This window comes from Takifugu flavidus, chromosome 6 (genome assembly GCF_003711565.1).
Source record: "Takifugu flavidus isolate HTHZ2018 chromosome 6, ASM371156v2, whole genome shotgun sequence".
In the NCBI taxonomy this organism is placed as follows: domain Eukaryota; kingdom Metazoa; phylum Chordata; class Actinopteri; order Tetraodontiformes; family Tetraodontidae; genus Takifugu; species Takifugu flavidus.
The window spans coordinates 10,085,167-10,107,506 of NC_079525.1; the positions used below are offsets into that span (position 1 = coordinate 10,085,167).

At 42.3% G+C, this 22,340-nt stretch overlaps 1 protein-coding gene across 4 annotated transcripts; it reads right to left on the reverse strand.

Moving 5' to 3' along the window:
• Positions 1 to 1,401: 1,401 nt before the first annotated feature.
• tbc1d1 (TBC1 (tre-2/USP6, BUB2, cdc16) domain family, member 1) lies at positions 1,402 to 22,083 on the reverse strand. 4 transcript variants are annotated; one of them, XM_057034978.1, is made up of 23 exons: positions 21,693 to 22,083; positions 20,770 to 21,367; positions 15,031 to 15,603; positions 14,019 to 14,108; positions 13,817 to 13,921; positions 13,543 to 13,675; positions 13,157 to 13,248; positions 12,878 to 12,994; positions 12,668 to 12,790; positions 12,420 to 12,553; positions 11,968 to 12,222; positions 11,323 to 11,421; positions 10,917 to 11,030; positions 10,645 to 10,778; positions 8,691 to 8,843; positions 6,646 to 6,807; positions 6,073 to 6,231; positions 4,786 to 4,886; positions 4,551 to 4,694; positions 4,174 to 4,333; positions 3,385 to 3,554; positions 2,562 to 2,723; positions 1,402 to 2,478 (listed from the first exon to the last, which is right to left on the reverse strand). In XM_057034978.1, the coding sequence occupies exons 2-23, from the start codon at positions 21,331 to 21,333 to the stop codon at positions 2,101 to 2,103; spliced, it is 4,122 nt and encodes a 1,373-aa protein (XP_056890958.1). In that variant the 5' UTR covers positions 21,334 to 21,367; positions 21,693 to 22,083; the 3' UTR covers positions 1,402 to 2,100. The 4 variants fall into 4 exon arrangements, with proteins under 4 accessions (XP_056890958.1, XP_056890959.1, XP_056890961.1 ...); XM_057034979.1 differs by lacking the exon at positions 11,323 to 11,421; XM_057034981.1 differs by lacking the exons at positions 20,770 to 21,367; positions 21,693 to 22,083 and adding an exon at positions 18,655 to 18,834.
• Between the last annotated feature and the right edge of the window lie 257 nt (positions 22,084 to 22,340).

Consider the following 22,340-nt stretch of genomic DNA (forward strand, 5'->3'; position numbering starts at 1 on the left):
ATCTCTGATTTGTATGAAATCTGAAATTTGTATGGAGGGTTTAGTCAAATTTTTCATTGAACATCCCTTTAAAATACTAAATAACCCATTGCAACAGTGACAAATGATACCACCAGTAAGATACATGAAGTTGGGTAAAAAAAAAAAAAACCCTAGAAAAGTTTGCTCTCCACACACTTTTTCAGATTAAGAAGACACATCTGCAAAAGTAGAAAAGCAGTTTCGCTTCCAAAACCTGTTACTTCAACCTGAGGTGGCTTTTTTCTACTTTCAGATAAAGAAGACACATCTGAAGATAGGAAAGACCCTGAAAACAAGCTAACTCTCTGGGGACCAAACAGAGGATCTGCAGATGCATTTTATAGAAATTACAGTTACATTTACAGTCTTAGTGAAACCTGTAACTTGATCTGAACATACCTGCAAAACGAAAGGAATTTACAGCAGCTGTAAATGACACGTTGAGAAATGGAGTGTTTGATATATCGTATCAGTCATTGTTTTGGAAGCGAAACTGCTTTTCTACTTTCGACAGCGCGTCAGTGATGGAACAGAAGCAGAAAAACGCCCTGAACTGGAACACCACACCTTAACTAAACCCATTTATGCTGCAAAAGCCAGCAGGCCTCAGTGAGGCGGCTTCACGTCCACGATTTGAAGCACTTTTGTTTACCTTGTTGATCAGTATCAGCAGAGGCGTGTCCGTGCGGTGAGCGTGCACAGAACACGACTCCTTTTGTTGCCGCTTCTTCAAAACTCCATCCAGCCCGATTGTTTGGTTTGGATTAAGAGCTGAGCTGCACCATTAAAAGAGAATCATACCTGCAAGCGTTTGCGGTCTAATTAGGGTGAACAATTCATACCTGTGCCTTTTTCTTTGATCCATGAAAGGATAGTCTTGTTTTTGTTTTAATGTGCCACATTTCCCCCAGAAGGGAATCAGTAGCCCTGAACTATTTTCAGCTTTTTACCACACTGACTTTCTTGCGGACAATCAAAAAACATATTAATAGAATTAACAGGCATTAGAAGTCAGTGTAGACAGTGTCCAGAGTTAATTATTTTACTAGACATACCAGCAGGTCGATTCATGGAAGATGAGGAGAATCTGAAAGTATTATCGAGGATAAAGAATCAGCTGACCACTTTCAGCTAGAGATAAAATGATCCTATCTTGGATATTTTAAATGCAGATTTGATGCATTTTTCTGATGTTTCAAACTGTTTCTGTGCAGTTGGCAGCAGAGATGAAAACACAAACTGAAAAATAGGAATATATAATGTCTTCAGAAGCTCTGCAGTAGCTTCAGCCTGTAAACCTGAAGACCTCTGGATGGTTCAAGTCAGAATTCCAACCAATGATGGTGCCGACCTGATAACTGATCTCAAGGTAATAAGTCATTGTTGGTTGTTCCAGAAACTGATATTTAGACTTTATTGTGGGTACATATATATATTGTGCATACGCACACGCAGAACAGGTTTGGTGTACTGCACCACAACATGCCACAACATGATCTCGATCTAACCTGAGGAGTTGTTCCTGGAGAGAAACACACACCTGAGTTTTAAACACTGTGTTCTGTCCATTTCCAGACGTTTCAGTCCTCATAGCTAGACGGCGACAGCGAAGATGACTGACATGTTTATACAGGAGCTGCTGAGCTCGGTTCCATCATTAAGAGTCTGAATGTTCATATGTCTGGAAACACATAGCAGAAAAGGCTTCACATGCTCTCAGTACAAAATCTTCTATTTAGTTTATGCTCATCAACAGCAACAAAATAAACACAGAACCCGCTCAAATCTGACCTCTGAATGCTGCCACTCATTTATTTACAATAATTATAAAAAGTTGGATACTATTGTAGCTTTACCCATCTGTTCAGGTTCTCTTTGGAAATACCTTTATCTTGTATTTTTACAAAGCTAATTCATTTCTCTCTCTTACACACACACACACACACACACACACACACACGTAATGTGTAAATAACAATTCTGTTATACAGTTGATCAGTACAACGGTGCTACAGTTGGTGACTATCTGTCTTTGTGTCCACCTTTGTTCAAGAGCTACTTTTTCATAAAATTTTCTTTCTAGGTGGGAAGGGGGTAAAAGTCTCCAACCTTTCCAAGCTGGCTGCTGCTCTGTTCAGACTGTGCATTGAGAAGATTCCCAGACGCAGTTATGAGGCAGGCGGGAAAGTCAGAGAGCGGTGATGAGAGTCCACTGTCATCTTTGCCCTCTTCTCCTTCTGCTGTTAGTTTATGTCTTTCAGAGGTTGAGGGGAGTGTGTGTCCATCTGAGCTGGTTTGAATGTTGAGCTTAGCAAGGATCTGCTGAAGGCGTGCAACAGTGTCTACCAACTGGTTCTTCTCCAGCTCCAGTGTGGAAACCTGCTCCTTCAACAGCCTCTCAGACTGGACCAAACTCTCTAGTTGTTGCTCCAGGCTGGAGACACGAACATGTGACACCTGAGCAGAGGATGAAATTAAGCTGAAAAGAATGTAACCTGAGCCAGTTTGCATGCTCCTGAGTTTCTGTGTGTTTTTTTTACCTGCAGCTCCTCCAGCAGCTCAGAATTCTGCTGCTGGAGACTCTGATAGACTTTCTCCAGGTGTGCAGATCGCTGGTCTGAGGGTGCGTGGAGCTCATCATTAAGGACCTGGTACTCTACCTCATAGGCTTGGAGCTGCTTTGTCAGATCCATCTCACAAACCTAAATCAAAACAACCCTTTTAACATTTCAAATACCTCTTCAACCACACAATGCACGGGAGGTGCACAGAACATCAATAACAATGTAGTGAAATCAGCAATTAGCTGCTGCGACAACAATGAGCGGCAATATTCACGAAGCTTTGTTTAACACCCAAGTAAATGATAATAAACATCTTGTAGAACATCTTCATCATTGCATACCCAACTTATCAACACACTGAGGAGACTGTGAGGGAAGGTACAGACAGCTCCAGTAGGATTTATTGACCCCTGCCCGAACACACTGGTAATAACTCCTGGCTCTCTATTATCTACATACAGCGGTGCGTTTGTTTTCCTCCACAAATACTGATGCATTAAGTCAAAGGATGAGTTCTTTTACCCAAACTCCACCCGCCAGCTGTTAATAGAAGAGGTTGTGGTTCACTTTGATCACATCTGGCACTAGAGCAGAACGTCACTCCATTTACTTTCTGCCTGGTGTAAATCATACTGGTACTTTTCCAGTGGGGTGATCTGATTATTTTGCTGACTTTGTATTAGTAGGTTCATCATTTCTTTCACTGCAGTCTGGATTCAGTGATGGAACGTTTAATAATCTTATATAATTTAATCCTTTGGGTCAATCTGTGGGTTTAAGAACAAAGGAGGATGGTCACCTGGTTGACAGTTTTCTCCATCTGCACTAGACCGAGGTTGGGAAGCTCGGTCTTGATGACATCGACTATGGACTCCAGACTGTCATGCTGCATGATCAGAAGCTTGTGGCTTCCCAGCAGACTCAAGCCCACCTTAAAGATGACCTCTGGCCCTTGTAGGAACAACATATCTAGAAGAAGACTAAAAGGTTAGACTGAAATAAAGACTGATGGAGAAAACCACACACGTACAACCCAAAAGGTCAAGTGTTTATTCTGTATACAACCTGATAATGGCAAATTAATGACAGTAGATTTATATTACAGCTTACTCTTGTTAAGTGAGATTTAAGAGATAATAGATGCTTTGACGTCAGTCAAAAGGTTAAAGCAAACACCAGCGGAGGCCAGAGTGAATGTGGAGAGGTGGGGCAGGTGTGTTTGTGTGTGTACTTTGAATGCATCAGGGTGGAGTAAGGGTTAAGCAGGATTGCATGAGATCATAGAGTAGATTAAGAGATGGGAGTGGAGTTCTGGAGCGTGACACGCTGTCGAATATCAAAAGATCAGAGTGCTGTTACGACGCATGCACACGTAAAAACACACAGAGCTATGCCCAGGTGAGCTCAAGGAGCCAAACAGTCTGGTTCACCAACCAACCTTTGCTGTGTGTGAAATTAGAATGAATTAGGAGCACAGACCTGTGGTGACATTTACAACGCTGATAAAAGAACCAAAAGCCTCTAAGTGGAGTACAAACATTTTTTAAACACACATTTCTTTACACCCTCCCATTTCCTTCAAACCTACCAAAGACTCTGGCAACAAAGCCTAGGGGGTACTGTGAGGCGAAGTTGGTGAGGAACCAGGGGGGGGCGTATAAGCTGGGGGCAATATCCTGCTGCTCCAGGTGACATTGCAGGTCCTTGTGGTAGTCATGGAGCAGCCTTGACAGCTGATACATCTGAATCTGTTGACAAAAAACATGTCTTATTGATTCCTAAATGCTAAGGGAACATATGACGGCACGTTGACCCTGAGGAATAAAGTCATAACCTGGATGCTATAAAAACTGCAGCAGCAGCATATCGCTGCAAAATAACCTGATCTATAGTTTAAATATTTATTATATAGATAGTTACAATCCCTTTTCTCTGTCTTTGTGCATGTGCTTGTATTCACATTACCTGCACAGCGGTCATGCTAGGCTTGTATTGTTGGCGGAGCCCCAAGACAAACATGAGAAACTTGAGCATGTTGAAGGCGTCTTCCTCCTCCAAGTGTAACAGCAGCACTCCAGTAACAAAGCACAGGCCCTGGCAGTAGCCCACCTACAGCAACAAAAACAAACCCAATATGTGCACCACAGAAAGAGATGAAAGATCTCTTTGGTCTATAGAGTGTCTGTCTAAAGTCAGATACCTCAGGGTCCAGCACAGAGTACGCGCTCAGGACATTATACAAGGACAGTTGTCCTGGTCCCATCGATTCTTCGAAATATGGATGAGTGGGAAAAGTGCGACCTAGAAAAGACCAAATCAAACCATAATGCAACGCATCTGGTTAGATTTAACGCACCATATTTTAACAGACTTTGGACCAATCAGTCGTTAGTTAAGCTATTTGAATTTTTTAGCAAATCCCAGCAAACATTTTTCCTCAGGAAATCCGTCATGCTGTAATCCTCCACTAGATTAAAACAACAAAAAAAAAAGATAAACAGCGTGGAAAAACCACAGCTTTGCCCTGGGACCTGATTTCCAGCAGACACACACTTTAACTGGGGGCACAAACATATCATGCAAGGCAACACTTCAGGCTTGGCAAACACGCCATTTATCTAACTGACATCTGAAAATACCAGAAGGAAAATAGTTTCTACGGTAAGACTCTTGGTGTGAAACCTGTGTTTCAACATGTTGCAACTCTGCCTTCACCCCTCTGATGGGGTTCACCAAAAGCAGCAGATGGGCCAACATATTTCAAAGCAACATGCTTACAAACATAGAATCACCACGCACACCCACACGCACAGCTTTAGCCAAGAAGCTTCATTTGCATCTGCTAAAGGATGACATGTTCTTTTTGACCTATACATGACAACATAATAACCTTGTAAATGTAGACAGGCTCATAATTGTCATGGGTGTGAGTGTATTTGCACGTTTTGGTGCATTTGGAATGTGCTGTAGGGGCTTCATGTTTAGTGTAGACACACCTGCCTGAAAGAATGACTGAAACTGGTTGTACGCTGTGTTGGGGCAGCACTTATAAGTGTTGGTGAATGTTCTGTCATCCAGCTTAAAGAACTCATCTCTTCAGCTTGAAATATTTCACATGAATGTTCTTGTGGCTTCTGGAAGACATTTCTCCTCATATCTATAGCTTAGTTAGAACTGAAGAAGACTGTGGGGTGAGGCGGAATGTCTTGAACAAAGTCCACGTGAGCTATTTCAAGCTGAAACGAAGAGTAACTCGGAATTACGAACCTGGCCGTAGCCTTTTATGACAGGGCCTTGCTCAGTTAGCATGGGTCCTAAAGTCTTTCAAGGTTAAAAGACAACACTGTGCCAAGAGCCGCATAAAGAAGACTGAACAGTAAAGGGATGTGGGTGCTGCTGGGTGGGGTGTAGGTGCTGCAGGCTTGTGTGTAGGCAGAACATGAGAGGGTGGGGGTGCTAATGTGTGTGTAGTGCATGTCTGAGGTACCTAGATCAATGAGGATGGCATGCTGCTCTGAAGAGACCTGTTTCAGCAGCTCCTTGTATGCAGTATTATCAGGAGGTGGTTGGGATGAAACTGTCTGCCTGAGTAAGTGCTGCTCTGACAGAAACTTCCAGACTTCTCCTCGATGTTGCTTTGGGACACCTGTTCGAGATAACAGCAGTATAATGAAGGAGGAGGAAGAGCACAATAGCTGCCTGCACAGACAGCTGTATATAAGCTGCCACTTACATGAGACAGCAGCATTCTTGTGATGATTGAGGACAAACTTTTATAGTAGCCGTGTAGTTAGACTGAGTCAGCCAGCAAATAGGTCCCGTCACGTTTAGCAGTTTATTGATTAATTTAATGTAAATAACAAAGTCAAACTGAGTTGATATTAAAATGAAAAACCTTAACTGTCAACACACTGTATTTATATAATTACATTTCAGTGATGACAGTAGAGGAGACGATAAAGAGGAGGATTCACATCTAAAACTCTTTCATTTCCTGCTGACAATTGTTAATGATGGAAGTGGATTCTGCCCCGGTGCATTGGTGTAAGTGGATTTTTACCCTGTGCCAGAGCGGCGTGGATGATCTCCATGTCCACTTTGACCTTTGACCTGTCAGGAGTTGCAAGCATCTTCTCCCAGACAAGAGTGACCTCTTTAAGACAGGGTGTGATTTCATCATAGTCCAGCTTCAGTCGCTTGTTTTGGAGATTGTTCTCAGACGCTGCGACAGTGTTGACACAAAGGCAGAACAGTTCAGTCACACCAGCATTCTCAAGTATGATGGCATAACTGCTATGGTTTGATCTTAAAAAAATATCTGCCCATCATTTGGTGCTATTTTTTACGAATCGAGTTAAGAACTGATGTTAAAATAGATTTAGATGGTGTACAAAAGCAGCTCATTATTTGCTTGATATTCCTGTATTTTTTATTTGCTGTCATTGAAATACGCATGATAACCACAGTGATTCATGGAGCCACACACACACACACACACACACACACACACACACACACACACACCACACACACACACACACACACACACACACAGAGGACTGTATTTCTGTGAAATTCACAACAACACATTGACACCCGCAAATGAAGGTGAGGGCCCACCCAGTTCCCTCTCGGCTCTGACACCACCCTTCCTCTGCTAAACCACCCCAATCTAGCACTTAAATTCATCTTCTCATTCAATTCCACATTTGTCTATCACCCTCACTGCATCTTCCCTCCCTCCCTGCCCTAAAGGACAACCCCACCCTTTCCGCTCATGTGTGGTATCCACCCAATGTCCAGCTGCAGCTTGGCAGAGCTTAAGGGAGTGACATCACTATGGCGGGAAAGGAAACAGACAACGGCTATTTCCTGCTCTAACCGGCTCTCAGGCTTCCAGAAGCAAGAAAAAAGGACAACTGAAGCTCTGCGTAAACAGCAGGACAGATCTGGTGAACCAACAAACAATATGAAAATCCAGGGCAGGGACACATAAAATAAAATAGAACTGGCATTAAAATGTAAGCTAAAGACATTTTGGCATAAAATCAAGTGAAAATATGACAGCAGGATAATTTACAATATTCCATAAATATTGGCATGAACAAAGTAAACAAAAACAGGTGGGAGTGTCCTGTAATGACGCAGAGAATTTTACAGGATGATTTCACAACAGCTGCCACAGTAAAAGATGCTCCAGGGGAAGCCTTCTGTGTTATCTTTAGTACCAACAGTCTGATATCCAACACGTGTGGACTGGAATATCTGCTGCACCATGGATGAAATTAGACCTCTAGTTTGGGCAAAAAATCTGAATTAAACTCTGACAACTAAAGCTTTTGGGGTCTAGTTTTAGCTTCTTGTTTGTTACCTGATTGCTGAGAACTTATATCATTTTGAAGAATACCAAAGCCTCAATTGGTGTCTGAAAATCTGCCTGCAACCCAGCTGGGCTCAGTCTTATCAGTGTCCAACTTGCAACTGCTCAGGTTTTGACCGCTCGGTAAATAAGCTGTTGACGAGGACAAGATTGGCTCCCCCACCTCGAAACTGGCAGACACACCTTTTACAGCGGTGCTGCGAGTGAGTGATAGCCAGACAGAAATAAGGGCTGGCAGTGAGCATGCAGATAAATAACCCATAAAAACACAGTTAAAGGCAGTTAAGCTCAAATGGCCGTCACACATCACGTATGGTGTGTACATTAAATAGCAGGAGAATTCAAGTCTTTCTGAACAGAAATGGGTCAGAGTCTACCATTATTATTGACTTACGTAAACACTGACCCACATTCTGCGATGGGGTAATGTGTAGAGGGCGTTTAAATAAATGCTCTGTATAAAGAGCAGGTTAGGTGTGGTACATCCCTGGGTTTGTGTCCTTACATGCCAACTGTGTCAGAACAGAAATGGTGCACTTGGCACTGATAAAATACACCTGAACCAATATCAGTGCACATGTACGCACAGGCACAGACACACACACACAAACACGTACTTGCTTTAATGCTAACAAAATGAATTGTGTACAGATGAGAAATACTTTGACTCGAGCTGTCATGTATGCTCAGTTGTGTTTTTCTCCACCTGCTCTCATTTATCTCACCTTTTAGCTTCAGGTTTTCCTTCTCCATCCTCTGCAGGAGAATCTGCTGCTTGATGGCTGTTCTCCAGAGCTCTCTCAGCTCATCTTTGCTCCTGTTAAGTTTCTTTTCCTGTACGTTTCCTACCTGTCTCCCATCTGGAGTGTTGACACAATCTGCAAGACACATCAGACAGTGATAAATTTGATTAATTTACTTTTTTACTCTGATTTTACTGTTCAAAACAACAGAACATAATGGAAAAAAGAAAAAACATTTATCATAAAATATAAGCAATCTTTACTTCATGATATATACACAAGCGCTCATCTGAATATTGAACCTATTTTATAATGCATATACATAACTTCTTTGTTTAAATCCACTTATCACATTGAGTTATTGCGTCCCTTAGATACAAAATAAAAATAAATAAGTGAAATATAATTGGCACAGTCAACACATGCAGCAGAAAGAAAGTGTTTATATGACTCCACTCCAAAGTACAGGGTGGATCCAAACCTCAAAACAGTGTGTTGTTTAAAGGGAGGACAAAACAACAATCCAGATAGCACTTACGCTTTTTACCAGATGAAAATGCACAGCCACACACGTGCACACAGGCTGGTGCAATCACTTAATTTAGATGAGGCGAGCACCTACGCAGGCCTCTGACTTTGAGTGTCAGGAACATTTAGTCAATATTGACATTTTGCCACTTTAGGTAGAAACAAACAAATTTACATTTGTCTTTGTGTGACAGACTGTAAACCTAATTCGAGACAACACTGAGGAGTTAGTTTCTAGGTGTGAAAAATTCATGCCAACGCACATACTGGCAACAAAGCGGCACGCAAACATGCCCTTGTGGACAGAACAAGTCTCTGTTACACACAACACATCTGAACTGAGTCAACAAGACTGGCGCTCTCCTTTGGCGAGCTCTTTGTGTAGACTGTCAACACGACCTTGAGACATAGCCACCCCCACCGCAGCACACGCACGCACGCACACACGCACACACACACAGACACACCCATAACCTCATGTAGGGAAGCACATTCATAAATACACACCCAACTCAACGAAAGTCACCGCTGTGCTCGGGTGGCACCAACGCCACCACGCTGACAAGGCGAGAGCAGTTTGTCCTTTTAGATCAACCATTTTAATGCACATTTCATCAACTGTGGAAAATAGCTGTCACTTGATAGAAAACGTTACATCTTTAGACAGATGATTGGGTAGTCTGTCATTTAATATGTTTGATAAGCAAATATAAAAGCCTAAAAGTCCTCCATAAATCATAAATTGAGTATTGGAATGGTCATGTTTAAATAACACGACAAAACACCGTTTCTTCTTTTTGTTTGATTGGGTTTTACTTTTACTCGAGCAGTTTATTTATATACCATTCTTTAGAGATTTGCCTTTAAGCTACAGTGTGTCCAAGCCAACCATCTCAACTGTCAACACTTGTTCATCCGGCACCAGTTACATACAATTATCACAACTCACAATCTGAAGACGTGCGGCTACATGCGTGTGTCCCATGTCTGCACAGGCAGACAAAAGGGTGACTGATGTTTCAGTTATCTGGGGAATACTACTTACCTTCTTCATACACTTGAAATGTTTGAACGAGCCATTACTCTTTAGGTGACCTACTGAGAAATATTGCTGCATTTCTAGTGTGAACAAGGTTTTTCATGTAAAATGAGGATGTGTTATAAGCTACATTTTTATGTATCTGTAGCTTAAAAACAGTGACCCCATATTTTGTATTATCAGATTGACATTAATAGATTAGCAGAAGACTGTTCTTAGGAAATGTTAAGTATTAACTTCTGTATCTGCACAGCACCTAACTCATGTTCTTATACTTTTATTTTATCTTTCTGTATGAAACTAACCCCAAAGGCTGGCCATTTTCTGAAAGAGTGCCTGGTTAGGGAACATCCCAATACATTTTCATACCGATGTTTTCAGTGCTCTTTTGAGGTGTAGCGACCCGTAAGAAGATCTGCTGTCTCCATGAGTGGCTGTGACTGCGCAGAGGACTTTCATCCATCTCAAAGGTCGAGCTTGGATGGGACAGAGCAGCAGCAGCACTGAAAGATACACAAGTTCACACCCATTGCTGACACTGCATCTTAAAATCATATCCTGACCGACATATTATATTTATAAGGTAATTGACTGGAATTACACCGATCCCAAATAAATGTCTTTTTTCAGACTGTCTGTACCTGCACTGTGGCTCAGGAGATTCATTCTCTTGCACGGGGGCCAAAAATTGAAATTTCAGGAAATTGGGGACAGATGAAGAAGAGCGCAGACGAGCACGTAGACCATCCAAAGGTCTTTGATATAGAGGAAGAGGTATAAAACAAAGGAGGAACAAAACAAACTTGGGAAGTAAATTAAGAATTAATGTGGCCCCATTCAGACAGACTTTTTGATTTTAAGCAATGAGCTTGTGGTGAAGAGACATAGCTTGGATCACATTTTAAATTGGCAACCATGACTGACAACATTCCTGTTTGAATGGGGCCTTAAAGGATCAGAACAATGTATACAATGTACACACTGTGACAGTAGACAAAGGAGCCGCATGGGATAAAGCGCCAGGTAGAGGCAATGCAGGATTCTCACCTTCGTTTCATAAGACGAGCTCCAGAGGAAGGAGAAAAAGGGGGAGCAGAAGGGGGAGAAGGAGGGACAGGAGGAAGGGTGGAGTCAGCTGGAGCATGTCTGAGAAACAGTGGGAATTTAAAGTGAGAATAAGGAGAGAAAGAGAAAAGAGAAAAACAGAAGAAAACTACAAATTTTTTCTAAGAGTGGAAATGCAAGAGATGAAATATAGAAACTCTCCAAACTAGAAACACAAACTACTGCTCTATTGTTGTGAATTGATATTCTGCTCTACCTATTGCTCATCCACATAAAGATAACAGCACCAGTCACATGAAGCAAGTTATTAGAAGTGATACAGCGACCTCTACCGACAACACGGGGTTAATGCATCTCAGAAGAGCGCGACCAACCGGAGGATTCTCACCAACAACCTCATCCTTTCTTCACTATTTTTGATTAGAGGTAACGTGGCTTAACAGCAGACACAAAAAACCAACAAACAACATCACAACAGTGACAAAATTGGATCTTCAGATGGAACTCAAGATGAAAGAAGACTGAAAGTATAATTTTTCTTAACCTTTCTAATCAGCACCAGCAGTCCTTTAAACATACTTGTAAAAACACATGGAGACGGACAAACAATTAAAGATTGACCCTTACTTGCTCTGATGTGGAGTGTCAGAACTGAGGGAGTAGTGACGACTCAACTTTGAGGTGTCAGATGCGGCCACCTTCTGTGTTTTCAGCGTGTACTCCAGAGAATGCTCTGCTGACTGTGGAGTGGGTGAGTGGCTAAAGGTGTTGGCCCGGCGACGGACGCCCTGTAGTTCAGCATCCCCTTGTTTAGAGAAGGTGTATGTTGCGAGTGCTGAAGGGGGGTCAAGATGCTTTAGGTCTCCTGAAGACCACTGAGGCCTGCAAGCACATAGACATACAGTTCTTGTATAGTATACATTTCATATTCTTTGGAGGAATGCCTTTCTATATGTGTCCTTCATAATAACATCTTGTCAATCTTTGGAAGGATAGTTGCACTGACCTTGGTTACTGTGACCATTGTTGTGATCATAACAGGACTTGGCAAGTGGGTGTATATACTTTAATTCTGTTACCTTAGTGGGCTGTTGGAAGCAGGCGAAGGGTCATCAAAACATGGCTGTTCTTGGCTGCTGTACACTGTATCAAATGAAGCACCACTGCCACTTCCTGAGCTGAGGTTTGTCTGGGTTCTCGCCCTGTTGCCCCCCTGTAAATAAAAATGAAATATCACTAATGAGACCTGAACATTTTCTAATATATAAAAGGGACATTTTTTGGAAGGACTGATGAGCATCCATAAAACAATGCAGTGTTTTTATACCTTCCATATCCCCTCCAGCGACTCGGTGAGGGAACGCTTGGCTCTGCTCTTCAACTGCCCAAGTTTCTGCTGACTGCTGCTGTGATGTGCCTCCAGATTGGTTGGAGCTGCTTTCTCACATATCTTCACAAGGTGGTTAGTAAAGGAAACGGGAGTGAGGAGGGGTAGAGCAATAACTACAGCTGGTGAGTGTGCATAAGTGAATGTTACCTCTTCGCTGTTTTGAGTTACTGAATGCTGATGGTTACTCTGCTTTTTCTCATACAATCTTCTCAAAGAGGCCATGACTAGCTCATTTTCTTCCTTATCACTCTTGGGACAAGATCTCTGAAATGCAAAACACAAATGTTTGAAAGTAATTGCTATTTCACCAAGCTTTAAGTAAGGCTGTGAGATGAATATGGCATGTTGAATCTGATTTTTTATCTGATCTGTGGCTACTTGACGATAGAGAAAGATCCTCACTTTCCTTTAGAACACACCACGTACCATAGCAACTTCAAAAACTGATGCTTGTTCCTGGTTGTCCAGACTGGCTGAGTGTTTCTGAAGCTCAAGCTTGGTATCAAATGGGGACAGACCTATAAAAATAAACAGTGAAAAGCAGACTAGTCTCAGTTCATATGCATCTATAAGGTGCACATTATTTGTGTTAATACTGCCAGGCAAAAGAACGCGCATGACACACACTGTCGGTTAAGGGACAATACTGCCCCCTGCTGGACAACAGTAAATTTAGACAAGTAGCCGTAACTGCGGGAATAATCAAGGTTTCTTTTTTGTTTGAAAGAAAATGTGAAAATTTTATTGCAAAGCATGAACCGATTTGAGTTTTCTCAAATGAGGCATAACACAGTGCAGAAACAGTTTCCCACCTTCAATTCTTTCACAGAGTCTGTGGAATTGCATCAAAGGGCAGGCATCACACTGCTGCCACTGGGGATTTGATTTTTTCCACTCGACTGCCCTGGAAAATGCTTGCTTTAAGGTCAGCATGATCTCATCTACCTGCAAAAAAAAACAAAAAACCTTCAGTGCACAGCCTTTCAATAGCAGGTCTCAAGAATTTCAATAAAGAGGAAAATCTAATCATAATAGTCTGACGAGCAAGAGAATTGATACTTCCTCATGATGTTCTTGATGTCTTACCAGTGATTCACTGGCACACTGAAAAACATAACAAACAAAATGGCAGTTCCCTTCTTCCGCTGTCTCCCTGCAAATGAAGCCAAAATGATCCACGTGATGAATACCCTGAAAAGAAAGGCATGTTTTTGTGACTCAGGTTACATTTAATGAGCAGACCAAGACTGATTGGCTTATTATGTGTATGAAATATCAAACTTCACACCTGTGAGCAGAAGGAGATTTCTCTGAAACTCTTTTCCATTGAAGTTTTCTTGGTTTCTGGACTAACCAACAAAATCTGAGACCCGGTGACCTTAAATGGCAAACAACAAATTAAACCACAAATGATAATCACAGTTTAAGTGATTCCTTACATTTCAGGAATGTAGTGAGTGATGTGACCACAGCTACCACTGATTGTGTCATTCTGTCCAGCCAGAGCAGAGGGTCCAGCTATCCTGTGCATCAATAACATGTTTAGCTTGAGTGATTCGTGCACCACTCATCACTGTTTCCTGTCCAAAGGACAAACAGGAAATCTGCTGGCGGGAGTAGATTGAGGTCAAATAAAGGCTGTGTGCAGCTCCTGTCTGCATTTGCTGAGACAAGGGAATATGTATTTTCCTCATCTCCTAATTTTGACTTTCGGAGTTCTGTTTCATCTAGAGAAAATGCAGAACTGCAATTCTGAAAACGTTACCTACCCTATCTGCCCTCTCATCCAAAAACTACCCTGTCTCAATTCAAGCAACACTCAAACATCGTAAATCTATGTTTTGCCTTGTTTCAGCATATCAAATACAAGGATTTTTTTTGTCGTGGACTGCTGAACATGTAGATTTTTTTTATTGGAATCCTTCCCTAATAGAAACACAGATGCATACTGGAAAAACAGCCACATGTGTACGAGTCAGTCTGGGGAAACAGTCAGTGGTTTGTTCTGAGGGGTTGCTCCCATCAAACTTTGACTTAAAGTTTTTTTAAAACAAACTCAGGCAACATGTACTAAAATTTGAAGAAATGAAGAGGAATTTAGGCCCTTTACTGAGAGGTAAACCTGGAGAAAACCTAATTCTACCTATATTTACAATGTTTTTAAAAGGAAAATACATTTATATAATGTGAATTTATATTCTATATATACATGCACACTATAATATCTTTACAATAATTTCTTGATTATTAAAGATCTGTGACAGTAGTGTATGTGCACGTGAGTATGTTTAGAGCATTACCATAAATAGCATGGTGCTGTTCTGCTGTTGACTCGTGGGTTGGACTCCCGTCAGGTGGAGGTGTGACTCAGTAGTGATGGCCTGACAGATCTCCGGCGAGAGTCCATTCTCATCCAAGGCCTGCAGACATGGAAAGCTTGGGGCTCTTTTAAATAGGACAGGATGCTTCCCAGTGGTTGGGCTTCCTGTAGAACCATCATGAACATCTATGCTCTTAAGTCCATTAGCTGGCACGACAAGTGTCTTCAGCCCATCTCTCAAACCTAAAGTGTCTCCTTCCCTCAAGCTCACTACTGAGTTCTGCAATTGACTAAACTTCACAATGCACTCGTCAATCAGAGCAGGGGGGGCATTCTTGTGTGGGACGGTCACCCGGCCACAGAACAGCACCTCAAACCTTTTGGCAAAGTTTGTGGAAAACAAGAGATCGGAATCCACTGTGGTGGGAATTGTGGAGAGAGAGGAACCACCAGTCTCAGAAGAACCGCTGCCTCCGCTGGGCAATTTGCTGACATTATCGTTGCGAGCTGAGCTCTTCCCAGCTTTTCTTAACACACTGATGATCTCCGGTACCTGTGGAATTAGCAAAAACAGAGGAAAAAGGTGGAACCACTGGAGAAAAGATTAATCTGCAAATAAAGTTTGAGAGATTGAGAAAAAGGATTCCAGGTTGGCAAACTATTCAACTATCTGATTCCCTTCCAAATGTGTGTCCAATGCATTCCTGCTTATTTGATTTCCAATCATTTGTTTTACCTAACATACATAAAACGTGTCTAATATTCCAGAATAAGGTGTGCCTCATTAACAAAGAATGTTGCTGTGTCAGAACAATTCTTTTTTAAAAAGGATTCCATGTTGGGACGTTTGAAGCCAGCCGCACAGTTGACTCACAGCTTTAAATGATACCCCCCTTGAGTGAAAAGCACTTCTTCATAATGGATGTCAGTGGATTTTTATCTATGACAGGAATTTGTTCTTGCGCCACAGATATGTGGGCAGGTTTTGAGCCTGTGTTAGGCTGTCTGGTTAAAAAGGAAGAACTCTTAAACTGGAAGAGGAGGTAAACTTTAAGTAAGGACAGGATTTGTTCCACCCCAGCACCCCTACCAAGAGATAATGGTATAAGGTGATGGATCGAAGGTTCAGTATCAAAGATTCAAATGTTTTGTGTGAACTGTAAACCTTTTTATTTGTGACCAGTTTAGAAAGAGTACCATAAGCTGCTACTGGGACCGGTAGGTAGGATTAGCTTTATTAGCTTTGCGCTCAAGATTCCCATCAGGTCTGTCCAACCAAGTCTATGTTTTGTTTTTTATATGACTGTACAGCAGTGGCCTTTGGTAATTGCATAGTGAGTCATAAACATGCATGCAGAGGCAGAACATGTGCCCATCACAAGCTGTTTGCTCACATTGGTCACAAAAGAGGAAGTAGATGAGCAAAGCAGGAGTGGTGGTTGAGCCACAGTAGTGATGTCATTGATGCCCAAGCAGCTACCATCTTAAACACGCTTCCAGACAGGTCCTGCTGTGCCGTGCACAGACATGACATACGTTCATTCCTGTTACATCAAAACATCACCTGCCTCTTATCACCTGCCTCTCACACAATGCAGAAATCCTATAGGTCCATCCCTCCCTCGATAAATGTAAATATATGTTGTAAATTATTTTGATATGAAGTATAAATGATAGTAGTAAAAAAGAGAAATTCCAGCTTCTGAATTTCTAAAATCCCCTGTATCCTCAGGCAACTCTTTAAATGCATAAAAGAGAATAAAGTACAATAGAAAAATAACATCACTTCCTGGACTTCAACTCTGAGCGACGTCATGATTTTACAATTTTAAAAGGACAGAATTTCAAACAGGAAGTGAGCTGGACCCAGGTAAAATAGCACCGCTTTTATACCCATGCCAGGAAAAAATGGAAGTCATGCCAGTGAACCTGTAAAAATGAGGAATTATAGAGAGAGTGATATAGACAATAGTATTCCACACCAACACTTATCACTCTACACCACCACAGTAGCCAAAAGTCAAAATATGCCACATTATCTCAAATTTCCTGCTTGTCTACAATTGATGGATAAAAAGAAACACAGGCAGGAATGTCCCTGATAAACCCAGCCAGGGTCGAATCTCAGCCTGAAGAAAAGTCCTATTTCTGCACTTTCCACAGTCATGTGTCCAATATCTTCTGCCCTCTGGAGCTTAGCCAAGATTCACAATATGTGCAAAGTCCAGAAAGTATGCAACAAAAAACAGATTTACCAGAAAGGGAGGCGCCGAAGAGGATTTTCTTTAAAATGACACTGATGGGACCAACGGGAATGGGGCAGAGATGATCAGTCCGGCTGTGACATTAGGTAGGACACTTGCGGTGAACTGTATGGATTTGGACTGACCTCTTGGCCCAGAACAAACACATAAGGAGCGTTCACAGATAATCTCAACATTCTCAGGCACTCCAACATTCACAGATAGCATAATTCAATGAGCAAAACAAGATGAAGATATAAGGGAAAGGACTCCTGGTTACTGCACTGAGAACCAGCTGATTACATCTAGTTCACACAGGCCTGTTTTTACAGCACTGCAAGGATTGTGTCACATGAATCCGGAGAGGAAAAATCACGTGAGACCAAAGGATAAGACGACAGAAAAGGGGGATTCCAAATCCAAACAGTTGCAGCCTATGAAACATCGACGTCATCAAAGATTAATGATATCATTATCTAATGATGGTTTTTGGGTATTCCCAACATCAAAATACTGCCCAGTCAGACTTGTTCTCATTCAGTTGGTGGTGAATTTCAACCTTCTCCACCTCCACAGACAGGAAGCGATAGTGTTTAAACCAGGTTCTCAGTGATGGACATCAGGACAAGATCGTGACTTACAAAGAGTGTTTCTAACAGCTGGGAAAAATGGGTTTTCATGTTTTCAGCTCCAGAAAAGCCAGTGGGGAGACAATCTGAGGCGTTACTAGAAAGAAGACTGATTGGGTGGCCTTCAAACTACTGCATCCATTAATATATGAAAACACAACAGGACAGAACATGTGATTGACCACCTTTGTTGCAAAGATGAAGTCCAGGTAAAACTAACCATGCTTTTATCCCTTTAATCTCCAATAGCAGTAAATAAAGACGTGGTTTATGTAAATACAAACAAAAATAACTATATTTATAATACGTGTGGCGTTACTGACCCTCAACATTTAAAGCTTTACAGAAATATTAAGCATTCCTGGATGTTGCCCGGCCGTGACGTCATGACCAGTTATGGTCACGACGCCTCAATAATAATAATGACAATAACAGTTCACCAATAACCGATGAATGGAAGATAAATGGCGATCTTCGATTCCCCTCATTAGGCAGATCAGCAGCGCTTTATATTCACTTGTTATGTACACAAACACGTGAAAGTTAAGCTTAAAAAGTGGGGGGACAAGTGGAAAAATGAGTGGGGAAAAAATCCCATGAAGCTAAATTAAGAGCTAACTTTAGGGCTCGGTGCCCACCGCGGTGACAGTGCGCTAACGTTAACTTCCCACTTAGCATGAGCCGAAACCTGAGCAAAACCGAACGACGGACCTTAACGCAACGCAAACTTACATATTTCGGCTCTTGTTTGGTGTTAAATAAATTGAATCGCTGAAGTCGTGCTTTAATCCCATCCGCCATAAACCCAAGATAAAACACACGCCTTCAGCTCTGAAGGGTACTCTGCTCGCACTTCCAGATCACTTCATGGCAAAGTTCATTTTCCTCCTGAAAACCGACAAAATCTGTGGTGAAGTTAGGAAGTAGACGGCCACACAGAGAATTTCAAAATAAGATTATTACTACCTCTTTCCAATGAATTGACCTTGATATATGTCAGGTCGGCTTTTATTTTGAAGGGAAACGGGAGTTTTCCGGCTTTCCCGTAGCTACCCCGTGGACGGATCTAAATCCGCCAATGTGCTTGGAGGACACGGTGGATATACAGTAGTTCCTGTCCCAGCCCAGTCAAACTTTAGGCGCCAGACCTTTGGGTGGGTTTCACGTTACGGATGACTGGTTAAGAGTAGATCCCTCATCTCCTCGGACATTCGCTTCAACATCATGTAAATGTTACTGTAACTATTATATCATATGTACAATATCCCGGGCATTCATTCCCACGTGATAGGATCTGTTCTGGGAGCAGAGCAACCATCTTTATCAAAATCCACGCTCACATTACAAATTACACTATTAATAAACTATATTATGGTTTAGTTTGAAAAAAAAAGAAGAAGCAGTAATTACTCATTTTACTACAATCTTGGATTTGCAAATTCTGAATGTAAATTAAAGCTGGAATGAGTAAATCACATGCTCATACTGTACAAGGGGAAAAATAGCTGAACAATGCAGGTTAGTTGTTGCAATCACAGAAAATAATTTCTCTTTGCGTTATTAAGTAATGGCAAATCTCCAAAACTGCTCACAGATTTTAAAAAGTGTTTACAATTGCAGATGTTTTTTGGCACTGTACTGCAGCCCCACAGTATTTTGGTTTATATCAGAATTAGTCCTCTCACATGATGTGTAGCTACAGTTCACGCCCTCTGGGATGGAAGAGGAATGTATCTTACAAACTCTAACAACATAAGTTTTGGTGTAGTGTTACACCGTGTGTTACACCGTGCGCTGAGCTCGGTGCGACAGAGCCAAAGCAACAGGTGCTCAGGCTGATGTCGCCACTGGGCCGAAGAGACAAGAACAAGCAACTCCACACACAATACAACAAACATGTCACAACAGTCAGTTATTGAAACTTTGCCAAAATCAGACCTAATGCCGGCAATGTGACATCATGGCTTATCTTTGTGCACATTTAGACGAGACATGTTTGTAGCAGGTTATCGCAGAACGCTGGCTGGAGGCCCCTGTTTGTTACATGAGCCCAGAGCCACCATGCTTTGTCTCCTCTCCCTCTGAACCCTTTGGTATGGAGAGCATGGCACGCATTGAAGATGCGATCAAATGTCCCCGGCTTGGCCCAGACACCAGCTGTAGCTTTATGGTGCGCCGGGACTGTTGGCAGGGCCTGCAATGTGGAGCAGAGGTAAGAGCTTGAAGGGCGGAATGTGTTGATTGCCAGCATCTGTGGTCACGCTGTTTGCATCCTTGTTGTTGGAAAGAATGCGGCGTATGCTGACTTTCAATGTGCCAGTTTGTCACCCAGTTGTGTCCTAATAAATACAGATGCAGCCAAACTGAACGGGCAGATGACTGTAGCAGAGGAAATCTCAACTGCCTAGTGGTGGGGTGGGGGGGTCATTTAAATGTCTTGCTGCTCATGATATTAATCAGGTTCTATGGAGAATATATCAACAGTCTATTATTATGGTTGTGTGGCTGGAGGCTATTCGGCTGCATTTGGGTGAGGCAGGTATTTCATATTTTTTGATGAATGTCACCATTGTGAAATATTACTGGTACAAGAACACCCATCCAACCACCTGATTGGTTGGAACTCTTGGTTTAGAGAGCAGGTAGGTTCACAACCGTTTATGTACATTTCTCAGTTTATGGACAGTAGCTGCCACCACAATTATTATTTTCTGCCCAAAGAATCACGAATACAACCTTTATGGACATTGATTTTGGCAGTTTTCTTCCAGAAAACGGATTCCATTTATAGGCTACATTTTATTGCAGTGCAGGGTTATGAACAAATCCACACGCACACACACTAACCTTGGAGCTGTCCTGGCACCGGAAGACATAGCAGGCACAGTTGGCTGAGTCTCTGACCAGGCAGCCAAAGCTGCTGGGCTCCTGGCTGTTGTGAATGAGCTTAGTCACCTGGTGGGGTAAGCATTCGAACAGCAGCCTGTGTGTCAGAGGGTCCCACAGGAGTTCCTCTCCCAAAATGGACACGCATCGCACCCAAGACACTGACACACAGAGGAAAACTATCTGAGGTGAGGGCCCACGTTCCGCTGGTTTCTTCTCTGAATCTTGGGCCTTGCTGATCTCTGCCACCACCCAGGGGAGCATGGCCATTGTGGTCAGGTAGTGCACTGACAAAGAACCAATCAGAGTCAATTTGTATCTCACCTCCACCACATCATTCTCCTCCTCATTTTCTTGTGAAATTGCCTCCATTCTTCTCCTCATAGATGAGGGTTTGCAATAAAGCAATGAGGAGGAGGAGCGGCGTGAAATAGCTGAACATGAAGTTAAATTTGGATGGCGGTTGTCTGAGATTCTCTCTTTTTCTCCTCTTCTGGATTTGACTTCAAAATATAGCCCCTCCATAATGCTGCGCACCTCCACCTTTACCTGCAAAATACTGAGCAAATGAAAGTCGGCAGAAGCTGAAAGAACGTTTAGGAAAAATCAAATAAACAGAGTTTTGAGCAAGAATTTTAATGGTTAATGGATTTAATGTGTGTGTGTTGTTTCCCTTGCTTTTTTCTTTTTTTTAAATGGTGGGCAATGGCCTCAAGGACACAAACCCATGTCCGTCAGACTAACAGCCATGTTAATCGTTTGCTACATGGCTACATGATTATTGTTACAATCATTCAAGTGGATTATTAAATAAACATTGTTTATTCGTGAGTCAAAGATCATCTGATGCCACCAGAACGTTGTCAAGACGTCAGCTTACGTACCTGACATCCGAGTGTAAATGCTGAAATTTAAACGTGCTGGAAGTAAGAACAAGCACAGATGTCCGCGCTACATCCCAGGAAATAAGAGTGAGCCTTTCATGTCAGGGAGCGCAGCCGCACACGGAATTCAAACAGGTCAGTTTTCTGCGCAATGAAAAAGTTCATTTTACGCACAGGACTGCGCCAAGCGGCACGACGCGAATATCAGTCATCTTGTATTGACTTCTTTTCGTCCTTCTCGTCCCATTGGCTCTTAAATCTGATCGTATACAACGTGCGCCCCGGACGCACGCACGCACAAACGGCTACGGCAACACAAAAACACACGCAGCCTGTGCGGTATTCGAGTTATATATAGAAGAGGGGGCAGTCGTGAGGCTGCTACCCTCGGTTCAGTTCTATACTCAGACAGGGGGGTGACAAGTGCACGATCCGTGCGTGCGCTGCTGGAGGATGCAGGGCGCGCGTCCAAATCCTAAGACGACACAGACGCAGCTATTTATTTATTTGCTTGATTTTTTATTTTTATTTTTTTTTTGGGGGGGGGGGCATGTTGATACCTCGCAAATCGTGAAGCAGCCAGTTAAGCATTGACACAGTTTAAATGGCCAGAGAGAATAACATTTGCTCCATTACAAGGTCACAATG

What these genes read in the sequence shown, in the direction of transcription:
- tbc1d1 (XM_057034978.1), bottom strand. Translation starts at nt 21,333, where the DNA reads ATGGAGGGGCTATATTTTGAAGTCAAATCCAGAAGAGGAGAAAAAGAG. An exon ending in ACAGCACCATGCTATTTATG is followed by an intron (nt 14,109 to 15,030) that starts GTAATGCTCTAA and finishes TTGCCATTTAAG; the next exon opens with GTCACCGGGTCTCAGATTTT. An exon ending in ACTCTGTGAAAGAATTGAAG is followed by an intron (nt 13,249 to 13,542) that starts GTGGGAAACTGT and finishes TTATTTTTATAG; the next exon opens with GTCTGTCCCCATTTGATACC.